The sequence below is a fragment of the Anopheles merus genome, chromosome 2L (assembly GCF_017562075.2).
Source record: "Anopheles merus strain MAF chromosome 2L, AmerM5.1, whole genome shotgun sequence".
Lineage (NCBI taxonomy): Eukaryota > Metazoa > Arthropoda > Insecta > Diptera > Culicidae > Anopheles > Anopheles merus.
The window spans coordinates 1,899,053-1,924,322 of NC_054083.1; the positions used below are offsets into that span (position 1 = coordinate 1,899,053).

At 38.8% G+C, this 25,270-nt stretch overlaps 3 protein-coding genes across 3 annotated transcripts in view; 2 read left to right on the forward strand and 1 right to left on the reverse strand.

Annotated features, from left to right (window-relative positions):
- Positions 1-14,844, reverse strand: part of LOC121594878 — a 28,991-nt gene extending 14,147 nt beyond the window's left edge. Inside the window, exon 1 of the mRNA XM_041918649.1 lies at positions 13,027-14,844. The gene's annotated coding sequence lies outside the window, so the exon portion shown is untranslated. The remainder of the gene's footprint in view (positions 1-13,026) is intronic.
- On the forward strand, positions 1,486-4,460 carry LOC121594879. Its single transcript, XM_041918650.1, has 4 exons — positions 1,486-1,612; positions 1,695-2,002; positions 2,156-2,860; positions 4,333-4,460. The coding sequence occupies exons 1-4, from the start codon at positions 1,545-1,547 to the stop codon at positions 4,458-4,460; spliced, it is 1,209 nt and encodes a 402-aa protein (XP_041774584.1). The 5' UTR covers positions 1,486-1,544.
- Positions 14,845-23,186: 8,342 nt separating the features above from the next.
- On the forward strand, positions 23,187-24,549 carry LOC121594887 (putative nuclease HARBI1). Its single transcript, XM_041918673.1, has 5 exons — positions 23,187-23,347; positions 23,414-23,840; positions 23,909-24,050; positions 24,119-24,276; positions 24,499-24,549. Exons 1-5 carry the CDS (start codon positions 23,235-23,237, stop codon positions 24,547-24,549), a joined length of 891 nt encoding a protein of 296 aa, XP_041774607.1. The 5' UTR covers positions 23,187-23,234.
- The last annotated feature ends 721 nt before the right edge of the window (positions 24,550-25,270 follow it).

Below are 25,270 nucleotides of genomic sequence, written 5' to 3' on the forward strand. Positions count from 1 at the left end.
TGATTTAATTAATTAATTAATTATTTAAACCTGTCTCATAGTACATTCGTCAACTCGTACGACTTAACAACATGCTCGTCATGGGTTCAAGCCCCAAATAGACCGTTATGGGGGGTTATCCAAAAGTCACTGAAAGCCAACACGACAAGTGGTACATCCAGGCCTTGATCGACACCGGTTGTTGAGGCAAAAGAAAAAAAAATTAAAATAGTTCGATCTGGACCAGTCATATGGTTAACTTTTAATAAATAATTTGAAATTTAACAAACCCTATTTTCCATACAAACGCATGCTTTTAAATTGAACTGTCAACCAAGTATCAAGTGTTCAATGAAAAAGCATGCCAACGAAAAAGCGTTGAACTACAGTCAGAATTCAATAGTTTGTAGCAGAATACCGGTTTTTTTTAATTTCACAAAAATCTCATGGCCTGCCGAGAAAAATTTCATTTTTTTGTATGAAAAAACGTGCCAACTAAAAAGCACATACTCAATAGTTGGCATGGAATCGAAGTTCAACCAATGAGTTCAGATTGTTCTGTTAATTTGTTCTTTTGATCAAATAGCCATTGCCCAAGAGAAATGTAATAATAATTTTCTTTACCTGTGTATCTGCATAATGGTGTTGCTAAAAATCAAAGTATTACCCTGGTTTATACAAGGATTCAATGGGTAAATATCTAAACATTACACTTGCTAGTGTTTATCCTGTTACATAAGTACCTTAAAATAAAGGTACTAAATAGTCCGTTACATAAGAAAATAGAAAATCCTACCTCTTTTCCGTCTTATAAAAACCCGCGCAATTTTTGTTTGTGTCAATACGATTCGGGCAGTCGTTTCACTCGGTGTTGTTATGCGTGCTATGTACAGTTATAAATTTTGTGCAATACTGTTATAATACAAGTGCAGAATAATACAAGTGTATATTTTAAATATTCAACGTGCCGTGAATTTCACTCAATCACAACAATGTCGGCCAAAGACCAACGGAAGCCAGGATCCATGTATAGATTCATAGAAGCCAATAATAAAAAGCTTGATGCTGAATTGTTTGGAGAGAGTAGTGAAGCTGGGCCAAGTAAAATTCAGACAGCTACGTCAAATTTAGAGTTCAGTGAACACCCGCATTGTGGTAAGTGCAAAATAAAAAAATTAAAATTTGTGACCAATGCAAATTAAACACAATTATAATACTTATTTTTTTTATCTACTCATTTCAGAGAATCATCCTTGTCCATTTGATGAATACATATTGCAAGAAGAATACGTCAGAGATTGGGTTACTATCGATGCATTCGACGATACGGAAGTATATCAAGAGGTCAACGAAGATTACGATGAAGCCGAGGAAACTATGCACAGTACACAAGAGTCTCAACACGAGGAGGAACCTTTTGATGAGCGTATTCGAAATTGGGCATTAAAAACATACCAAACACATCAAGCTCTAAATGGACTATTAGAAATTTTACGTAAAAAACGGACTACCAGCTGCCGAAAGATGCGCGCACGTTGCTTAAGACAAGGCAATGTGGAAAAGAAATGTACCCTATAGCAGGGGGAGAATTTTGGTTCCCTGGGGTACGATCGGGTCTCAAGGATCACTTTCGGTAAGAAAGCAATAGTCTTAAATACGATGATTACTTTTTACTAATATTATATGTTTTTTGTCTGTATTTTGTATCTTTACAGCGATGTGCCACCAAGAGTCAGCAAATTTTCGTTGAACTTTTCGATTGATGGACTTCCACTGTACAAGAGCACTCGAAAACAGTTTTGGCCCATATTAATGAGCATTCAAGAAATGCCGGAAGTTCCAGTATTGATGGTGGGCAACTTTTTTGGTGAATCGAAACCAAAGAGTGTTGAGGAATATCTGCGTCCGCTTGTCGACGAGCTAAATGGATTGATGGATAATGGCATTGTAATAGCCAATAAGCCAATCGAAATACAGGTAAGAGCTTTCATCGCGGACTCACCAGCACGAGCATTCATAAAAGGTAAATTATAAAAATCTTCTTAAATTTAATGATACATTTGCTTTCTCTTCTATTGGCATAACGTTCTGCACGGAAAAACACGTCCCTTTATAGGCTTTTGCGACTTATTTACTTATGAGGTGTATTAATGCATATTTTTAAATTTTCTCACAGGTTCAGTTTACTTCAACCACACACATGGTTGCCAAAAATGTACGGTACAAGGAAGATATCACAGCGCACACCGAGTTACATGTTTCCCGGGAATGGATCATCCAGCAAGAACGCATGAAGATTTCGTCCAATCAAATTACGGAGCACATCATCGGGAAAAAACGCTTCTCATGGATCTTAAGAACTTTGACATCATAAAGCAGATTATTATAGCAGATCGTTTGCACCTCTTTGACTACGGCGTAACAAGAACAATGCTGAAAGGATGGAAATCAGGCAAATTAGGAGGGAGTGCCAAGTGGTCTGAAGAAACAATAAGCAAGATTGATGCTTTGCTGAAGGAGGGGGAACTTCCTTTAGAGTTTCATCGCAAACTCCGTTCTGTTGAAGACATTGGATTGTGGAAAGCTAGTGAGTTCCAAATGTTTCTGCATTACGCGAGCTTTATCGTTTTGAAGGATGTATTAACAGATGTACAGTATGACCATTTTATAAAGTATTACTGTGCGGTAACATTGTTATCATCCGAAGTGTATAAGAATGATTGGCTTGAGGCGAAACGCTTGCTAAGAGAGTTCGTTTTAGAATATGGTGTTATCTACGGCGAACATTGCATCACCAGCAACATACATAGTTTGTTGCATGTGTATGATGATGTAGACAAATTCGGCCCGCTTTACACCATTTCATCTTATCCCTTTGAAAGTAAGCTCCAGCATGTCAAGAACTGCATGTCAAGATATATATATATATTAATTTATGTATAACATGTAACTAATCTTTGTATTATTGTTATATGATTGCAGATCACAGTCCGTTGCATAAATTTATTTGTTTGTATACGGTTTACTTACACAAAATAAATAAAAATCCAATGAAATGCATTCACTTCCTTATACATCATAGATAATTTTTCAAATACTTCCTGACAGTTTCTTCTAACAAAATGTTTGTATTTATGTTAGAAACTTACAGCCAGAAAATTACTTTTACAGGGTTTTCGAGGATTATATAGACATGTTCAGCGAGTTGTAGATTCGTTCAGGTATATAATAGACTCTTTCAGCGAGATATAGAATTGTTCGGAAGTAGGCGTAGACATGTTCAGCGATTCTGTAGAGCTGTCATTTGTTTTGTTTACACACTGTGCCGCAGGGTTCAATTTTTCATTCTTTAAAGTCCTAAAAGTAGTTAATAATCATTACCCAAGCTGTTTAATACATAAATTAGTTGAAAAAAGCTTATTTTTTCGAAAAAAGTTTGTTTACCTCCTGATGAGAATGATCCAACTTGCAGTCCAAGGGGTACGAAAGTGACAGCTCTACAGTATAACCGAAAATGTCTACGCCTACTTCCGAACAATTCTATATCTCGCTGAAAGAGTCTATTATATGCCTGAACGAATCTACAACTCGCTGAACATGTCTATATAATCCTCGAAAACCCTGTAAAGCGTAGCAACCGCGTCATAATCTCTTAATTTTACAGATGTTAGTATCATGTTATGAAGCATTTAGGTAGTATTTTGATTGCACATTTAAAGTTAATATAAATTTGTATATGTTAAGGCAAGAATTCATAATATTTATCATAATAGTTCATATTAGCTATGTCATAAAGTAACATTACTTATAATAATATGTACATGTTATAATGATAGTAGTGCAGTGCATAATTTTTCGACTAGAATTCAAATAAACTTTGGTATCAATATGAACATCTTATACTAACGCTACTTAAGCTCATATTGATAAGACTAAAGTTTGAATTACACGTTAATTTAAAAATATTCATATGTACATATGTGACATGTGTACAACAGCATTTCCTGGCGGGCGTTCCGTAGCAACAACAACGCCACTGGAAGTTGCTTTTGGTGATGTAGACGGCAACAGTTGTCCTCCGGCGGCAGCGGCAACACTCTTGGCTGTCTCCACCGTTGCAGCCGACGGAAGCCGTTGTCCTCTAGTATGAACAGCAGCAATACATAACATATGTATACAGGTTAACTATCTTAATTAACTAAATTAACTAACTTAAAAATTTTCTATTGTGACAAGTCGATTTCCTTGAACCCTCCAAATTCAAGCGTTGAGTAGCATGCTCCAACTTTGATTTCATAAACTATTCTACAAAAAGGTCATCGACTTCTATCCCTAAGTGATTTTTTCCGACAGCCCTAAGCAAACGTAATACATGCCGGTTATTACAAAACGGTATTTTTTTCCAGATGACCCTTTCCAACTGCAAGAAGCGAAAAATGTTCTATCGAAAAGGATATCCAAAGCCTCATGTAACCTATTGAATGCATCCTGACTGGTAATATCGGCATCGATTCTTTGTACATAACAAAAAAAAAGAATTCATTATTTTCCAAATTAGCTTCCAGCTCATCTAGCTGCTGCACGTCGGACACTACAGTAATATTAAATGTATTTACATTCCTTCGAAGTCCTTTCATAGGATTCATTGTTAAAGAAAGTCCATCTAACAGAGCAAGTATTTGTGCATTTCGAGCATCCTGTCTAATAAGCAGCTTTCGGCAAAGCGGACAGCAGCAAGACGGGTGGCTTGCTTCTTGCGGCTGTGTTGCAGCAGAAGCATCATCGCTGGAAACTTCCATCATTGATACAGCTGATGTTGGCTTGAGAACATCTGCGCTGACAATCCTTGCTTGCGGGCGTGTCGCAGCAGAAAAACCACCTCCGGATGCTGCAATAATAGTTGCAGACGACGATAACCGTTGTCCTGCGGAGCATTTAGCCATTCCTGGCGGTTTTGCTGCAGCAGCCACAACACCTCCAGATGCTGTCACCACCGCTGCAGACGACGTCAACTGTTGCAATCCAGAATCAACAGCATTTCCTGGCGGGCGTTCCGTAGCAACAACAACGCCACTGGAAGTTGCTTTTGGTGATGTAGACGGCAACAGTTGTCCTCCGGCGGCAGCGGCAACACTCTTGGCTGTCTCCACCGTTGCAGCCGACGGAAGCCGTTGTCCTCTAGTATGAACAGCAGCAACAACACCACAAGATGCTGTCCCAACTGTTGCAGCCGACGGCAACCGTTGTCCTCTGGCGTGTACAACACTTCCTGGCGGACGTGCAGTAACAGGAACAACACCGCTGGAAGTTGCGTTTGTTGATTCAGACGGCAACCGTTGACCTCCGGCGGCAGCGACAACACTCCTAGATGCTGTCACCACCGTTGCAGCCGACGGCAGCCGTTGTCCTCCAACATGGACAGCATTTCCTGGTGGGTGTGTTGCAGCAGCAACAACGCCTTTGGATGTTGTGTTCGCCAACGCAGATGACGGCAAACGTTGTCCTACGGCATGGACAGAATATCCTTGCGGGCGTGTCGCAGGAGCAAAACCACCTCCAGATGCTGCAATCACTGTTGCAGACGACGACAACCGTTGTCCTCCGGTGCGTTTAACCCTTCCGGGCGGGTTTGCTGCAGCAGCGACACCTCCGGATGCTGTCACTATCGTTGAAGCCAACGGCAACCGTTGTCCTCCGGCGGTAGCGACAACACTCCTGGATGCTGTCTCCACAGTTGCAGCCGACGGAAGCAGTTGTCCTCCAGCATGAACAGCAGCTGCAGCACCTCCAGATGCTGTTCCCACTGTTGCAGCCGACGGCAACCGTTGCCCTCCGGCGGTAGCGACAACACTCCTGGATTCTGGGACCAACGCTGCAGCCGGTGGAAGCCGTTGTCCTTCAGCATGAACAGCAGCGACAACACCACTGGATGCTGTACCCACCGTTGCAGCCGACGGCAACCGTTGTTCTCTGGCGTGTACAACCCTTCCTGGCGGACGTGCAGAAACAACAACACCGCTGGAAGTTGCGTTTGTTGATCGAAACGGCAACCGTTGTCCTCCGGCGGCAGCGACAACACTCCTGGATTCTGGGACCACCGTTGCAGCCGATGGAAGCCGTTGTCCTCCAGCATGAACAGCAGCGACAACACCACTGGATGCTGTCCCCACCGTTGCAGCCGACGGCAACCGTTGTGCTCCGGCATGCACAACACATCCTGGCGGGCGTGACACAACAACACTATCCGGACTAGAGGATGCCATCACCAATGAAGATGATGGAATTTGCTGTCTACCGGGGCAAACAACTGTACCAGCTGGCATCATCGTCGAAGATGTATTTGGCTGCTGCATTGCAACACAAGTAACGTTTCTTGACAAACGTGCAAGTGCAGCAGCAACATCATCGGAAACGTTCAACGCCGACGACGGAACAGATGATATTGGTGGCTGTTCATTGGGGGCAGTATGAAACGTAACTACCGAAACATTACCGCCGGAAGATGTCAACGTATATGATGCAGCAGAAGATGTTGTTAGCTGATTCTCCACGGTACTAACTATTGGAAGCACTTGTACGCACGTAGGGTTTCGCACAACTTCTTCACTGCAAAACATACCAACATCATCTGGATCTTCCGGACGCGCTTGCTTTGTCGGCATAGACATGATGTTGCTAGAGCAAAATAGGTACGTTTTTATTTACTTTTCACATTAACTTCCCTCTAAATATGTTTAACTTACTTTTACTCTTTTAATTGTAGAGATCTCAAAAAAGCGACGTAGAGAAAACTTTGAACAAAACGCTGACAAAATTGCTTGTTGTTCACGACATGAAAATTGAACTGTGAATGTTTACCGCTGTCAATAAAAATAAACAACTATGGCACCGCGTTGAAATGTCACGCACACTGCTAAGCATACCACGCATGGCTCGAAAGAACACAAACACATTGACAACTGCAAAGCGCACCGTGCGTTACGGGTGGGGAGGGGGAGGGCTCGCGCGAGGGTGTAACTCATTCCTCCAAGAGTAACTGCTAACGGGGGAGGTAACTCAAATCACTCAAAAAATACACTCATTTTGCCGGACGGGTTATTCTTCCCGCGTGGCAAAGAGTTACTCATTTTGATGCCTCTTGCTACCCCTGGCCCTAGTTTTAAAGGAATCGCACTCCACTATGCCATGCCATCGAAAAACGCTCCCACCATCGATCGCGATCTACCCTGATCTTCTCGCTACGTATTTTTGATAGACAGAGCGCTCGCGTGCTAGGTTGTAGAGCCGCAGATAAACAGCTGATTTTTAAAAAAGCAAGGTATATTTCGACATACACAAAATGTATTCATAGTTGTTATAATAATTATCACCTAACCTGAATTTTTTCGCTGTATTCGCTGTAGGAAACCAGTTATTACAATAAATAATATCAGTTGTTTTGTAAAAAAAAAAGTATTTTAATTGCCTCACGCTATGTTTTTTTATACAGGAGGACGGCTTTGTCTTGTTGCTTAACACTTTAAGCGCCGTGTTATATATATTCGCATGACGGTTTTGCGCAGCGTTCAGCTTTGAATCTGACGCTCAGTGATTCTCTCGAGAACGAATGAGGTAGGAAATAGAGAACGAGAACGACATGTGCTACGCCGCTTATCGCCATGAAACAAAAGAGTGATAACAATGGCACGAGAAACTGTCGCTCTCATCGCTCTCTTGCCATGCGCTACGTGATCACTCAAACACTGTGACGTCAGGCCGGCTGTCAAAGTGTTAAATACTCATTATTATAATGATTTTTGTAACATTCGTTCACAGAGTGACATTTTGTTTTTTTTTCCAGCCTGATTATAGCTATTGTCTAAAAAGATCATTATTTCATTTATTAACAGATGCCACGGATGAAAAAACGGGGAGCACAATTAATGGGATGAAAACTCATTCGTGGTTGTTGTGCTCCCATCGAAGATGTAAAATATGTGTATTTTGTGTATTGATTTTTTTTTTCACCAATAACTATATACTCTATTATTCGAGAACAATCTGCATTAATTAAGCAATACCTTGTTATGTTCTTTCAAATATATTAAATGAACACGATGTGTTTAGTTGGAGCTTGGACGCTAAATCATGCGCAGCGCGAGCTGCGCATTCCTTTTTATTCGAAACTGACAGCATGTCAAGACGGATCGCTATCGCTAAACCTAAAACCTTGATTTTACTTGTTTGATCATACTTTAATTTTACCTTATGTTTGTTATGTTTGAGCTTTTCTCTGACTTCTCGATGTGAAATTACCAATTTAGCTTGTAAGGTTTTTATATAGTTGTCTAAATCGTAATGCATTTCCTTTTTAGGGTTTTCTAAGCAATTCGAAGGAATATTAGGCAGTCGGCCATATAATAAAAAGAAAGGGGAATAACCTGTTACTGTATGTACAATGTTGTTGTACGAAAACTCATAAAATTGAATCCAATCCTTCCAAGCTAGTGGGTTGTCTTTGCAATGGATTCTTAGGAAATTCTCTAACATTTTATGTGAATTTTCCAAGGCTCCTATGCTTTCATGGCGATATGCCGTGGAATTTAGTTTTTCAATATTAAGTTGTTTGCAAAGTTCGATGAATAGCTTTGACATAAACTCTGCTCCTCTATCCGTGCAAATCATTTTTGGTATCCCATATTTGAGAATTACTTTTTCTACGAATGCCTTTGCTACCGTTTCCGTTCTTTTGTCTGTAATAGGTGTTGCTGTGATGAATTTAGTGAGATCGCATTGTGTTGTCAAAATATATTCACAACCTTCTACTTTCACAAGTGGTCCTACCAAATCTAAATATATTTTTTCCATGGGCTCGCTAGCAGTAAACGTTATTGTTAATGGTATTTTTGGTTCACTTATCTTTTTGTTCACCTGACACTCTTTACATTTTTTAACCATGTTCCGTACATCTGTATCTATGCCCTTCCATGTATATCGTTGTTTAATGGTTTTCAACATTCTTTTTACTCCTGCATGTCTTGCTGTAGGCAGAATATGATGATCGTTCATAATGAGCAATTTTAATTATTTTTCACAATCTTTGATTATTTTTATATCCCTTTGCATTACTACTATTTTTGGAAGGTTTTTTATATTTATCATTTTGATGTTTTCAAGAAGTTTTTTGATATTATCATCATATTTCCTTATTACCAGTATCAACTCTTTCCCTATTTATTTTTTTATTTTCAAAATATCGAGCAATATTCTCCGTAGATGAATTATGCTTTGTGTATCGGGAATTTTGATTTTTTCGTTTGTTGCTACAACATTTTTTATCTCAGGGCAAACTACGAGCTCTACGAATACAGTTTTTGATGAAGGCTGTGGATTGTTCAGAATGTTCTTGTCTGAAGAAACGTCATTTTGTTTAGAAATCATAGACCTAGTTGTTGTTAGTACTACGTCATGATTGAGTGTTTTGAGATCGTCACTTGACATTCGAGAAAGTGCATCTGCCACCACATTATCAAAAGGAACTGATATACTGGATCACGAAATCGAACTCCTCAAATGCAAGGCGGAATTTAGTGAGTCTGCTTGATGGGTCAGTCATTGTAAATAAGTAGACCAGCGGTCTATGATCAGTGAAAATTTCGAATGTTTTTCCAAACAAATAGGGACGAAAATGTTTTGTAGCCCACACTACTGCTAGCAATTCCTTTTCTATTATACCATAGTTTAATTCGGCTTTGTTCAAAGCTCTGCTTGCATAAGCTATGGGTTTCCCATTTTTATTTTGTAAGACTGCACCGATGGCTGTTCCCGATGCATCCGTATGTAATACGAATTTATTATTTTCGCTGAAATCCGGAAAGTCTAAAAGTGGTGGATTTATAAATTTTTGTTTAAGTGTTTCAAATGATTGATTACATTCTGGAGTCCATTTGAAAGGAACATTTTTTCTTGTGAGCATATTAAGCGGCATACAAATGCTAGCAAAATTTTGTATGTGCTTCCTATAGTAATTGGCAAACGCAATGAATCGTTTAACTTGATCTGCGCTGGTTGGTACAGGCCAATTCTTCATACATTCAATTTTTGCTGGATCAGGTTTATCCCTTCATTAGAAATGTAATGTCCAAGATAAACCAATTCTTTTTTTAGAAAATGACATTTTTCAGGATTTAATTTTAAATTGACTTTTTGTAATCTAGTAAAGGTATTAATAAGATTTGTATTATGCTCCTGAAAGTTTTTCCCGAAAACAATAATGTCATCAAGATAAACCAAACATTTTTCTTGATTTAGTCCCCATATAACCAAGATACCGAAAACGCCACCAATTTCTTGTACTAAAAATCCAGTTCCATCAAACAAAGCTATCAGTTTGGTGGGTTAAGCCACACGGCCACAGAAGCAGCCACCACTTCAATTTTGTTGAAGTCAGATTTTTATGCACGTGCAATTTATTTGCTCAACATGTTTCACCTGTGTTAAAAATGTTATTTATTTGTGCAAAGGAAGCAATTAAACGTGTGTGTTTAAGTTGGTTTGTTGTAAAACAGTCATGTGTAATATGTGTATATGTGTGTTTGTTTACTTGCGAATGAACTCTTCCATTTCGCTGGTCAGTGCATAGTTTATAGACTAATAATATTGCTGAAGTTGAAGTGCAGTGATGTAAGTGAATGAATTTAATCAACCGAGGAGTTCAAATCCTGTCCAGCACATTGACCTAAGCCAAACCTTGACCAAACTTTTCCTCAAAGCATTTTTGGAAAAGGTTGGTTAAGGGTGGACAAGATAAATACATCGGATCGGAACTGGCAGCTCCGACTGTTCTAAAATTTGGTGGGTTAACGACTGAATCGACCACCACAAACCCACGTGGGTTTGAAGTGGTTTTACAGTGGGTTAAAGACGATTTGGTTATTTGGGTCCTGACAAAGCAATTGTCATAAGCCTCGAAAAAGTTGATGGACTGATTTTAAGACCCATAGGTAATCTTGTCATCTGATATTGGCCCGTTGCTGTGGTAAATGCTGTTATTGGACGGTCCTCTTTATTAAGTTGAACTTGGTAGTATCCTTGTGATAAATCAAGGTGCGAGAAATATTTGGCACCAGCCAATGAATCAATTACTTCCTCTATATTAGGAAGTGGAAATTTATCATCTTGTATAACTGAATTTACTTTCCGATAATCTACTACTAGCCGCCATTTTTTCGTATCATTTGATGATTTTTTAGGTACCAATAAAATAGGGCTATTCCAGTTGGATTGAGCGGGTTCAATTATGTTCTCATTCAGCATTTTATTAATCTGTTTTTCTGTTTCACTTTTCTGAAAATATGGCAACCGATATTGCTTTGAATAGCTTGGTGTTACATCAGTTTTTGCTTTAATATTAGCTTGAAGACAGCTTGAAGGTTTAAGAACGTCATTATTGAGACAAAAAATATCGTTAAATTTTAAACACAATTTTGAAATCATTCTTCTTTCATCATCTGTTAAATGTGCTAAATTTAATTCTTTAAGAAGTTGTTTGGCCCTGTCAGTATTTTCATCGTTTCTTTTAAATTCAATTATATTATAAGCTTCAGCAGGTTAAATTATTGGTTTGAAATTTTTAATGGAAGTTGGTTTGTTTGAAAAATTAACTAACTTAACAGGAAGTTTCCCATTTATTGGTGTTGCTAAACTGTTGGCAACAAAAACGTGTGGTGATAATTGTTCACTCATTATTACAGACATTTCAGTTGTATCTGTATCAACATATGTAAGTAATTCAGTTCTTGCAGGTATATGAAAATTATTATAATATTTAGGTGGGAAATTTTCATTCTAGAAAAATAAAAAATAGCATTAAATTGTTTTAAGAAATTGGTACCAATTAACCCATTTATATCTGACGGTAAATTATTAAGTACATGAAAACGAATGGGATATTTATTATTATCAATAGTTATTGTCGTGTCGATATATCCCATAGTTTGAGTATTGCCATTAAGGCCTCTGACCATAAACTTATTATGAGGATTAATATATACATGGTTGGGAATACATCGTTGTGCAATAATGCAACAAGATGCTCCGCTATCGATAATAAATTGGATTTTTTTTAAAAAAAGGTGACCAAAACTTTTAACGGTTTTGATTATATCAAAATCAACGAAATAAATCCAACAAATTTACGTCTTCCTCTTCCTGCGTTGGTGCATCATTGGCTGAAAAGTTTTCGTGTTGATGTGTGTTGTTTGGATTTGACCTATTTGGCAAAAATGATGAACTTCCACGGAATACGTTATTGTTTCCCCTTTGATTTCCTCTTAAGTATCGAAAACCAGATGGTCGGCGATAACCACCTCAGGCTCGCATGGGTGGTCGATTGTACCAGTTTTGTCGATGGTTCCACAATGCATCATGGTTTCCATAATTGTTTTCAAATTCAGAGGAACATTCCAAAGCATCAGAAATCGCCTTGCTTAGTGTGGGAGGATTTCTTGCTTTTAGAAAAAAATTTGTTGTTGGATTGGATAGTCCCCCTATAAAGGCACGTATAGCTGTTGTTTCCACTATATTTTTCGCAGAACCTTCCGAAACAAAATTTCCAGCTGAAACATGGGCCGCTGCTAGTTTTGCAGACAAAGCTTGAATTTCTGACCCATACTCGGGAATGTCACGCTTTCCTTGCCTCTTGGTTCCCTTTTCGTGTTCCACCGCCAAAGGTGTCATTTTTACAGCGAATTTTTCTTTTAGGAGTTTAAGCGCCTCCTCAATTGTATTAGCAGGAGTGATAACTCCATGCGCTACGCCTGTCAATGTGGTTCTCAAAAATTTTAAAAAGTGATGCTCATCTACACCTTCTGAATATTCTCGAAACAACTCAACACTTTCTATATAATTCGCAAGGTCTTTTGAATTACCATCATATGGTTTAATTAGTTTTAATCCTAAATTTAAGTCAAGTTTTGTCGTCATTGTTGCGTTTTTGTTTGTCTGCTTGTTGCAAGTTTTTTGTCTGAACACTACCGAACCCACAGCCGCCACCAATTCTGTACTCACCTTCGGTTTTGTTGTTTTGTTTCTGATCGCACTTTTCCGCTCATTCACAGCGCTGCGGGTTACTTTCTTCTTTAGGTTGTCGGTAGACAAAGGCGAGATAGGCTGCTCGCTTAGGAATTTTCGCGTAACTGTACACACACTAAAGTGATGATTTGATGATCGACGTTGCGGGGGTTGCTTGTCTTGTCACCAAAGTTTTAGCCTGCTGCACACAAAAGCGATGAACTCGATGATCCACGGTGTTGCTTGTATTGTCGCCCAAAATTTCTGCCTGGCACACACAATAAACAAAGACACGATTGTCACCAAAATGTTTGCCTGTTGCACACAAAAGCGACGAACTCGATGATCCACGGTGAGGGTGTTGCTCGTATTGTCGTCCAAAATTTCTGCCTGACACACACACAATAGATAACGAACACGATGATCCACGATGAGGGGCGTTGTTTGTTTTGTCACCACAACTCTAGCCTGATGCACACAAAAGCGACGAACTCGATGATCCTCGGTAAGGGTGTAACTTGTATTGTTACCCAAAACCTCTGCCTGACACACACAATAGACAACGAACGCGATTGTCACCAATTTTTTTTTTTATGCACACAATAGCGACGAACTCGATGATCCACGGTGAGGGTGTTGCTCGTGTAAAACCTCGAATTTTACCAATTTGAATTAAACGTTCAAGTTATAACAAAGGCACAAAATCGCAAAGTAGAAGAATAAACAGAAGGCTGAAGGTGTTGTCAGTACAACGATCCGTAAACGAATGATCTTTATTTTGACATTCAGATTATCGCACAGTTGTCACGGTGATGGTCATATACTGATCCGGCATATTGAGCACTATGGTCTTATCAGGGGTCAAATCTCCAGGATATTACACTCGTATTGTTTTCCAAAATTTCTGCTTGACACACACACTAGACAACGAACACGATGATTCACGATGAGGGGCGTTGTTTGTTTTGTCACCACAACTCTAGCCTGATGCACACAAAAGCAACGAACTCGATGATCCTCGGTAAGGGTGTAACTTGTATTGTTACCCAAAACCTCTGCCTGACACACACAATAGACAACGAACGCGATTGTCACCAATTTTTTTTTAAGCACACAAAAGCGACGAACTCGATGATCCACGGTGAGGGTGTTGCTCGTATTGTTTTCCAATATTTCTGCTTGACACACACACTAGACAACGAACACGATGATTCACGATGAGGGGCGTTGTTTGTTTTATCACCAAAACTTTTTTTTTCTTTTTTAAAACATGCACACTAATACAGCGAACTGGTGTCACGTATTAGTCCGGAAAGAAGAGGGCCGGAACGGTTGCTGCTTTTTTCACACGTTAACTTTTTTCTCTTCTTTTTTTTAACTCAGTAGGCGATGAACTCAGTGAGGCGATGACAGAAACAGTTAATTCGATTTTTTTTTCTAAGCCAAACACTATTGCTCTGGTTCAATCATGTGACGCATTTTTATATGGACACATTACACCGCACTTTGCTACTGCTGCTCTTTTGATGTCACAATGCAAGAAATATCACTTCTGGACGTATGGCAATGTTATATGTATGCCATAATTAGCGTTTTCCTAATATGTTGCTGTTGCTCCTGGCAGGATCGCCATGTTATGTTCTTTCAAATATATTAAATGAACACGATGTGTTTAGTTGGAGCTTGGACGCTAAATCATGCGCAGCGCGAGCTGCGCATTCCTTTTTATTCGAAACTGACAGCATGTCAAGACGGATCGCTATCGCTGAAACCGTGCACAACGGTTTCAGATCATGGCAATATTGGTCATAATGCCATAACAACCTCACGAAAGATATTACCTATATGTCCTGTCCAATCGATAATATATGGCTAGCGCGAGCGGAGGAATCACCGCTCGCTCGTGATTTGCAGTAAGCAAAAGAGCCAGCTCGCTCGAATCGTCGCAAAGAATCATTTTGCCCATGTCTACCAGGAACAATAGAGGGTATGGAAACAACTACCAAGAAAGGAGGAATTTCAGCGAATTTCCAAATAATACTAGATTTCAGACACAAAACCCACCCAGGTTCCCACCCGTAAGATATAGACAGAACTACAACAGAAACAACAATAGGGATTTTCAACAGAAAGATACTTTAATTAATTATCAAATTGACCCAAATTTTAATCAATCAATAACAACTCAAACACCATCCGACAACTACAGTTATAGAAATAATAACAACTACAGTTTCTATAAACGCCACTATCAGTTAAACAATTGTAGTAGTAACAATCAAGTTAACCAAGGATATAATAATCGCGAATACAACTATAACAACAGTAGTCAGAACAATTCCAATAAATTCCAATGGGCCCTTTCCGTTGTAAGTTCGTAGGCTGAAATTTCAGCCTGTCAGCTGTTTGCATTGTATAGCAGTTTTCGAGCAGCTATTTAAGTGAGTATAATATACAGGTAGGCTTATCCCAAGGTGTATGAATATAGATGGCTGATTTTTATCGCTTCTGCTTTTGAATGAAGATTTTGAGAGTGTTTTGAGTATTCGTCAAGCCTCAAGGAAGCTTGTTTGAACAAAAGTTTTCACCCATCCTGTCAAAAAGTGATATTCAAATTTGGTTATAAAAACATGTTATGAGACCACCTGGATTACATACACTTTGATTCTAGATTCCACCACGTGATCTCTTTAATGCACCTTGGGGTAAATGTAAACAACACCGTGTTTTCGAGCAGGCACTCGAATCTAATTCTAGCTTTGTGGCTAGAATAATCTAGACTGAAAATCGCTGGCTAGTTTTGTGTGTGGTTTTGTATGGAGTAATTACATGATTTCAGCCTCCAACTGTCAAACTCCATACAAAAAAACTGATTAGAATCGTGAAGGGCCCCAATAATATAAAACAACATAAAAGTCGTACATACAATCAAAATTACGAGGATTATACAAATACTAATCAAATGAACGATCGAACTCAAAAAGATTATAAAAATATTAAAAGCAAAACGAACAATAGTAACAAAAAACTTGAAGATAAATTAAAAAGAAGAAATGCATTAAATAATGAAAAAATGAATGATATGAAACGGTCAAGAGGCTCTGAAAGAATATTTAAGGAGAATTATAACTTATAACAAAAGAATGTGAAAATGATACTAAACATGATTATAAACATGAAAACAAACAACATATACAAATGATTACAACAAGTAATGACAATGAGAAAAATATTGTTCAAGAACAAGTAACCTATAATTTATTACTGCTAGATAACACGGGAATAAATTGTGAGATTCCTTGTAACAAAAATCATACAAGCGAGCTAAAACATATAAAGAGAAGAAAACGTAGCATCAAATCAAAAAAGAAGTATATAAATGAACCAAACAATGAATTATATTGCCAGGATAAAAAGGCTAGAAAATTGAATTATTCCTCATTATTTGAAGAAAATGTAAAAGAACCAAGAAGAACTATTGCTTACGAAAAATATCAAAAAGAGCTCCTTGTAAAATTTCATAATTTTATCTCCATGCTAAAAGCAATTCTTCTTCTTCTTCTTCTTCTTTGGCACAACAACCGCTGTCGGTCAAGGCCTGCCTGTACCCACTAGTGAAGTGGGCTTGGCTTTCAGTGACTTATTGTTACCATAGTAGGATAGTCAGTCCTACGTATGGGGCACGGTCTATACGGGACTTGAACCCATGAAGGGCATGTTGTTAAGTCGTACAAGTTGACGACTGTACCACCAGACCGGCTAAAAGTAATAACATCTATAAAAGCAGAAAACTCTAGAAACGAGCCTAACAAACGATTTATAGGAAAATCAAAATATTTTATAAGATATATACAGGGTTTTCCAATTGAGTTTAGACTAGCAGCAAACTTTTTTTGAATAGTTGCAATCGATTCTTGACTAGCATCCTCCATTTTTAATTACGAGCAATGGAGTATTGACTAAGAGCAATTGATTTCAGCAGACCGGTTGCTGGCGCGGAGTTACCAGATTGTTTTTAGAGGTTATCGGTAGGAACTCTAAAGCAAATACGGTATTTTTCTATAAAAACAACTTTCTATTCACTCATAAAACTCATGGCATTCCAATTTTATGGAATCAACTTAGAACGGTCAATACTTAGAAAAATATTTGATTTTGGGTTAGAAAATTTTAGTTTGAGTGGGCTCAATTGTAAACCGATATTCGATCAAAATTCGAACTACATATGGTCACTCTGAAAAACTTGCTCAATCTAGCTTATGGTTAGGTTATGCTTGTCGGTCCGCTACTGCATATCTCAATTCAGCCGTTAAGTGCTTTTATGTTATATTGTGTAGCATATCTACTATACACAACTTATTATAATACACACTATCAGCTATAGACACATTGTAACACACTTTGGAAAGCCAAACCACACCATTGTAACACATTCATTGTTACGTTCGCGATTATTTAATTCGTAACGGACGTGTCAAACTTTAAGTTCGCGTGGTGCGCGATCACCTTAATCTAGAAACCGGGTACGCTGCGTGTAAAAGCGGAATAAATATGCGACACATACATATACTAACATGCGGCACTCACGCGCACGTACACTTATGTACTATTTATCCTCGGAAAGGATACACTAACACCTTAAAAATGTATGGGCTTCCGGGGGTATAAAAGGGACCGAATTCTCAATAAATAATCATTCGGATTTTGCAACTCTAAGAAACCTCTTTTTTAATTTTGCATATTCGGATCAGAAAGAAATCTCTCATCCCTCTTCACCCCATTCTGCGGCATAGGCTCCTCAAATTACTTGAGAGAGCAACTAGCGGGAAGGTTGATTATTGGTGTCGAACGGTTGAGAAGATCGCTGTTACCCGAGCGGGTTTGATTTACAAGGCCGCATCCTTCGCGTGGCCCACAGATCCGTTCGCCGTCGTAACATTCATTATAACACATTCAGCAAATCAGATCATACCATAGCAACGCAACCAGAAGAATTCAGGCCATACCGTTCATATAAAAACAATTGTGACACACTTAACAGAACCAACCGAAACGTACAACATAAGCAGGAACAGTTTATGCATTATAACCCAAAGCAGGAACAGTATATGCATTAACACTCTGGGCGCTGTGTGGCTCGTTTTGGAATCACAGCTTTGTTCACTCTCCTTCTCTGTGATTGGTCTCTCAGCAACTCTCAACAGAGCGTATTGCAGCGGAAGAAAGAGAGAGTGCCCTACAAACAACGAGCGGGATATTTTATCATGGTGTGTGTAAAAACCTAGAGTTAAGCGGAGAATCGGTGTGAAATACACGGAGGCGAGAGCGCGTTTTGGTTTCAACACAGTTTTGGCACTAATACAGTTACACATGTGGAAATGTGTGAGTTCATTTTCGGCCAGCTCGCTTAGTTTGATCTGCTCGCAGCGCTGTGCTGATGTCGGTGTCTCGCTTGCACTGCTGTACCGAAAGTTCCCCTGTGTGCTCTCGTTCTTGCTACCACACGAAATCGTCAGTACAGCTCAAGGATCGGCAGCGAGCGGCCGCTCGTGTGTCAGCCTAAGTCCTGGACGATTGGTGTTATGATTTTGTAAAGTGTTCAAGTGTTGTGCAGCTTCAAATAAAACTGCGCGAATGATTCGTAATGCATGTTATGTACATCGCGCAGCTTCATTTCGTACCTTTTTTACAGTAATCAATGTGTACAAAATGATCTACGCAGATATTCGGCCACTTCAACATTTGCGTCGATGCAGCGATGAATGTTATCTTAGTTTGATATTGTTTATGTAAATGTGTGAAATCGTGTAAAGTTATGCAAATGTTTCAATAAAGTGATGAAAAAAAGATCTACACGTGTTGTTTTTTTTTTGTTTAGCTTTAGATAACAAAAAAATACGCAGCGAGTGTGAGCGATCGCTGAACGAAAGAAACGCACACAGCGCAAGACGAAAGAAACAAACACAAGCACACGAAAGGATTGAGAGAGCGCACCGTGTATTTTATATGGGAGCGGGAGAGAACCGTGGTACCCGTTCCCGTCCCCTTTTTTAAGCCTAGGAAATCTTCCATCGGCTTAACTCTAGGTTTTTACGCACACCATGATAAAAATTACCCGTTCTTTGTCCGTAGGGTGCATATTGCCGAAGCGGCATCGTATGCGAGGATCGGAAAGAGAGTGAACGATCGTAAGCCAATACAACGCTCTCATCGATCTCTTATCTTGTACTGTGTTCTCGGAAAGCGCATACAAAATGCCAGCGCCCAGAGTGTTAAACCCAAAACAGGAACTTAGTGACAGGAACCATCGTTCTTGTCAACAAAAGACAAGCGTAGCTAGCTGAGTGAAAACAATAACTTTTTAATCGTCCTTATCAACAAAAGACAAACGTAACTAGCTGAGTGAAAACAATAACTTTCCAACATAAAACCCGGAACCAAATGTGCGAAATCCTTAACTTCATTTGAGTATAAATAATATCAATTCCAATTCCAATTGTGGCAGTCAGATTCGTTCGGACTGCCAAGATAGGACGTTACGCTTCCTAATACTTCGTCTTCCAACTTATTTCAAGAGTTTAGTTATGTCCCCCTACCCAAGGTAAGGCTTCTAAACTCCAACGTTTCCAGTAAGGGAAACCTCCTAAAGGTTTCTATGATCGCCTGGACGATCAAGTGTTGAAAAGTCCGCTTCGAACAAAGTGTTATTCCACCTCGGCTCATGTCAGTAAAAACTGACCTACCGCGACGTCGATCGATGTATGTACTGTATGGTACATATAGTATATATATAGTATGTACTGTATGTACGCTCATCACATTTGTTGTGTCCGCACAAATGAAACATAGTAGACGGTGGTGTACGGCACAAACAGAATACGTGTTTTATTCCTATCTTTGGTATGGGTACGATAAGCACAGGTAATAAATAATATACACAACACAATGCGGGGAGAGGACGACTGGTCCTGCTCGCGCCGCGATCCTCACTGAGGACGTCACAGGATGACAGCCCTGCTGTCAACAGTGAGCCCTCAGGATGAGGCAGCGGTCTGTCCACAACATCTTTCCGTTTTAATTAGGCCGGTATGGCTTAAGCCGACGCAGCGGTTTTAATATAATTAAAACCGGCGTGGCAAGTGTACGGCTCATGGGACGCTATGTAACAGGGGAGAGTGCAGACCGCCCCCTTTAAATGCTTTAAACTAGCGGACGGATTAAATCAAATACTATCCACAGATTATTATTCAAGTCGATCTGTCACACCGGGTGTTATAAACGCGACGTTCTTAGACTACCATGCAGGGACCTGCTGAAATCAAAGAAGGGAAGGGAAGGAGAGAAAGGAGTATAAAGGAGGGAAAGGATGGAAAGAGGGTAAGGAGGGAAGGAATGGAGGGAAAGGAGGGAAAGGAGGGCGGGAAAGGGGGAAAGGAAGGAGGGATAGGAGGGAAGGGATGGTGGGAAAGGAGGGAGGGAAAGGAGGGAAAGTATAGGAAGGAAGGAAAGGAGCCCCGTACCGTAGTAGTAATGGGGACTTCAATTGCCTCTGCCACGCGTTGGAGCGCCACAGCGGAGGGAAGGGAAGAGAGTGAAGTTGGAGACGCCCATTACGAACGACAGATCTACTGAGTGAGATAGGAATGCACAAATCTCTATTATAAAACTCTAGTAAAGGCTGATCAGCGTTACTTTACAGCGGATGCTTGGATGATTTTTATTTAGTTTATTTGTGTTACTTAGTTAGAAGTAGTTAATGTTTTTAGATACATTTTATGAATTTTTATCAATTCGAAAAACACAAGAATTAAACCTATCAGATAAAATATTTCTTATTTTGTAGATGATATATAGCAGTAAAACAAATGCTTTAAACTAGTCGACGGATGAGTTAAATATTATCCACAGATTGTTATTTAAGTCGATCTGTCACACCGGGTGTTATAAACGCGACGCTCTTAGACTGTCATGTAGAAAAATACCGTATTTGCTTTAGAGTTCGTACCGATAACTTCTAAAAACAATCTGGTCACTCCGCGCCAGCAATCGGTCTGCTGAAATCAATTGCTCCTAGTCAATACTCCATTGCCAGTAATCAAAAATGGAGGATGCTAGTCAAGAATCGATTGCGACTTTTCAAAAAAAGTATGCTGCTAGTCTAAACTCAATTGGAAAACCCTGTAAATATTCCCAATTCTTTATCTCTAGATAATAGAAAAATTTATATAAAATATTACCCAACTTAAGCGATAAGAAATGATTTTATTAGTTAACAAAAAAAAGCATAAAAAACAAGTTTAATTAAATGAAAAGAATAACTTCAAACAATTTCATTATTTACGTTATTCTATTGAAGGGGGAGGTGTAGCATATCTGCTATACAGAACTTATTATAATACACACTATCAGCTATAGACACATTGTGACACACATCAGAAAGCCAAATCACACTATTGCAACACATTCATTATAACACACTCAGCAAATCAGATCATACCATAACAAAGCAACCGGAAGAATTCATATTCATTCATCGTTCATATAAAAACAATTGTGACACACTACTTGAAAACACCCAAAAGACGCATAATAAGCAAATCAGGCGTTACTGCAGGCAAACTAGGTGAACCGAGAACACATAGCAACGTATTGCTAAAAGCGCAGTGTAGGCAATGATCGACGAACGCACTCGTTCTTTGGCTAGAACAGTTGAAACTTTCCAGAACCTTTGTAAAAACACTAAAAGCGCAGCATAGGCACAAATTGACAAACACCCTACACTATTTCAATTTATAAATTGTTTCCAATAACAATAACATTTAATTAGGACAAAAACATATTCCAAAACCAAATCTACGAAACCCATAACATATCTTGAGTATAAATAAAACCAATTCCGACCATGGCAAGTCAGATTCGTTCGGAATGCCAAGATAGGACGTTACGCTTCCTAATACTTCGCCTTCCAACTTAATTCAAGAGTTTAGTTATGTCCCCCTACCCAAGGTAAGGCTTCTAAACTCCAACATTTCCAGTAAGGGAAACCTCCTAAAGGTGTCTATGATCGCCTGGACGATCAAGTGTTGAAAAGTCCGCTTCGAACGAAGTGTTATTCCACCTCGGCTCATGTCAGTAAAAACTGACCGACCGCGATGGTACGCGTTGATCAGTTGAACCGTATGTACACTCATCAGAATATTTGGCCACCTTAGCTATCACCCTAACCCATTACAGAGCCTATTCCAAAAGGTGTCTAACTCCAAATAATTTTCTAATTCTGGGGCCCTTTCCGTTGTAAATTCGTAGGCTGAAATTTCAGCCTGTCAGCTATTTGCATTGTATAGCAGTTTTCGGGCAGCTATCTAAGTGGGTATAATATACAGGTGGGCTTATCCCAAGGTGTATTTTTATCGCTTCTGTTTCTGAATGAAGATTTTAAGAGTGTTTTGAATATTCGTCAAGCCTCAAGAAAGCTCGTTGGAGCAAAAGTTTTCACTCGTTCTGTCAAAAAGTGATGTTATATTGGTTCTAAAATTACAGCAATTATCCGCAGTACGCGATACTCGATATACGTGAATTCGCAGTACGGGATTCCTCTAAATTTGACAGCTCCATGTGTTTTTGCAAATATTTTAATTCTTTGAAATATTTTATGCTATTGATGAATTTTTTAGATGTTCTTAAAGCATTTTGCATAAAATTTGTGCAAAAGATACCTGTTTTACAACAAAAAATATTAATGCAAAACTCTGTGGCGATATTTTGCAACCACCACCACCTAATCTCTTTAATGCACCTTGGGATAAATGTAAACAACACCGTATTTTCGAGTAGATACTAGAATCTAATTCTAGCTTTGTGGCTAGAATAATCTAGACTGAAAATTGCAGGTTAGTTTTTGTGTGGTTTTGTATGGAGTGTTTACATGATTTCAGCCTCCAACTGTCAAACTCCATACAAAAAAACTGACTAGAATCGTGAAGGGCCCCTCTAATTGAAATTATTCAGCCGGTGAAATCGTTCGTCGCAATCCATTCGTCGCTCAATTCAAAATAAACGTATGACAGCACCATTCATGCGTTTATAATCTGGTATTAAGCTCTGTCACTGTCATTTGGATTGCTATGTCATTCTTGTTTTTGTTGTTGTAACAGTTTGATATGTGTGTTTCTTGTTGTAATTTTACCACTTAAAACAAATTAAAAATGAATTACATGCAATTTTATGATGATGATGACGAAGAAGAACAACTGTTGTTGAGGAATACTAGTAGGAAATTTAGAAAAGAAACAGATCCTTTGCAACTACCTGATCAAGCGTAAGTAAATGCAATACAATACAATCCTTAGTTAAATTTTCTTACCAATTTTTTTTTACATTTTAGGTTTATTGAAAGCTTCCGGATCACCAAAGCAATATTTTCAAGCATTTTAGACAAAATTCGAAACAAGTTGAACACACAAAAAAGTAACGGCGTTGATGCAACAAGCAAGTTGGCATCATGTCTTATTTTTTTTGCAGAGGGCCGCTACCAGCATGGTCAAGATTTTTTGGTGGCATTAGCGCAGCAGACCTTTTCGGACACTCTACGTGAGGTCATACCACCGCTTCTAACTTTATTAGGTGACTGGATTCGTTTGGAGATGACACCAGACGAAAAAATAGAAGCAAAGCAGTATTTTTTTCAAAAAACTGGAATAAGAGATGTCGTAATGTGTGTCGATGGAACACACATACGCATCATGAAGCCACGCTTTAGACCAATGCCGTATCTTAACCGTAAAAAGTATTATAGTATCAACGCTATGATTGTAAGTATCCTTGGAATACATTAATGTGTATTAACTTTGCTGAACGTGTATGCATTCAAATCTTACAGGTGTGTGATCATAAATGCCGCATTAGAGCAGTTGATCCGAGATTTTGTGGATCTTCTCATGATTCGTACGTATGGAATTCCAGTCCTGTACGTGATCATTTTGAAAATATGCATGCCACTGGTGGAACCGATAAATTATTAGGTAACATTCAAATGAATTAAGGTTTATACAATGGGTTCATTAATGCTTTATTAACAACGTTTTTGTAGGTGATGCAGGATATCCAGCTGAGCCTTGGCTCGTAATGCCATATCGTGATCCTGAAGAAGGATCCGTTGAGTCTAATTTTAACATTAGACATACCAAAGGAAGGAACGTTGTCGAACGTACAATAGGAATATTGAAAACACGCTTTAGATGTTTATTGGTGCTAGCAATAGGCTTAACTATGATCAAAAAAAAAGTGGAGATATTCTTAACATATGTTGTGCATTGCACAACATATGCATTCAGAACAACATTGAATGGCAACATGACATTGAAGAAATGTTAACAGCATTTAACGAATAAAATATCTTCAACTGGGATATTATAAGAAAACCTGTAGAGTATTCAATATATACACCCGTTCTTTATTTCTTCTCGCCAGGTACTGAATCTTAGCCTGCACTCTCCGATCTTTTACACATATACCATATAAAGTACTGTAGTTTTACAATAAAACTTCTCTGGTGTACGTTGATTGTTTGCCACACATTCAATAAAAAAGGATTTATTAAATTCTATTCGTTATTAATCGCTGTAAAATGTTTAATTATTTTGGTTTTTTTTAAAGCTAACAATGCAAAACTTATTTCTAACTCCTTATTTGCTATAGCTTCTTCTTCTTCTTCTTTGGCTCAACAACCGATGCTGGTCAAGGCCTGCCAACACACTTGTGGGGTTGGCTTTCAGTGACTTATTGATTTCCCTCCATAGCAGGATAGTCAGTATGGCGGCACGGTCTATTTGGGGCTTGAACCCATGACGGGCATGTTGTTAAGTCGTACGAGTTGACGACTGTACCATGAGACCGGCCGTTTGCTATAGCTAGTTTAAGCTCATTTTTTTGTTTGGCTATTTCTTGTTGAAATTCGAATTTGCGATTTTCTAAGTCCAACGTTTTGATAGCTACATCGCGCCTAAACTCTAAATCTTTTTTCTTACAATCTAACTCTTCTTTCCTTAATTCTAGTTCCTTTAACTTTAATTCATAGGTTTTTTCTTTAATTTTGTTGTATCTTATTTGCTCAATCAATCTAAGTTGATTGAGGGATTTTTTAGTTTTTGTAGGAGTGGCATCGTTTGATTCTTCCTCATCAATTATTTGTTCCATCTCTTCACCATGGACCAAATTGTTTACAAGAGGAACCTCTTCGACG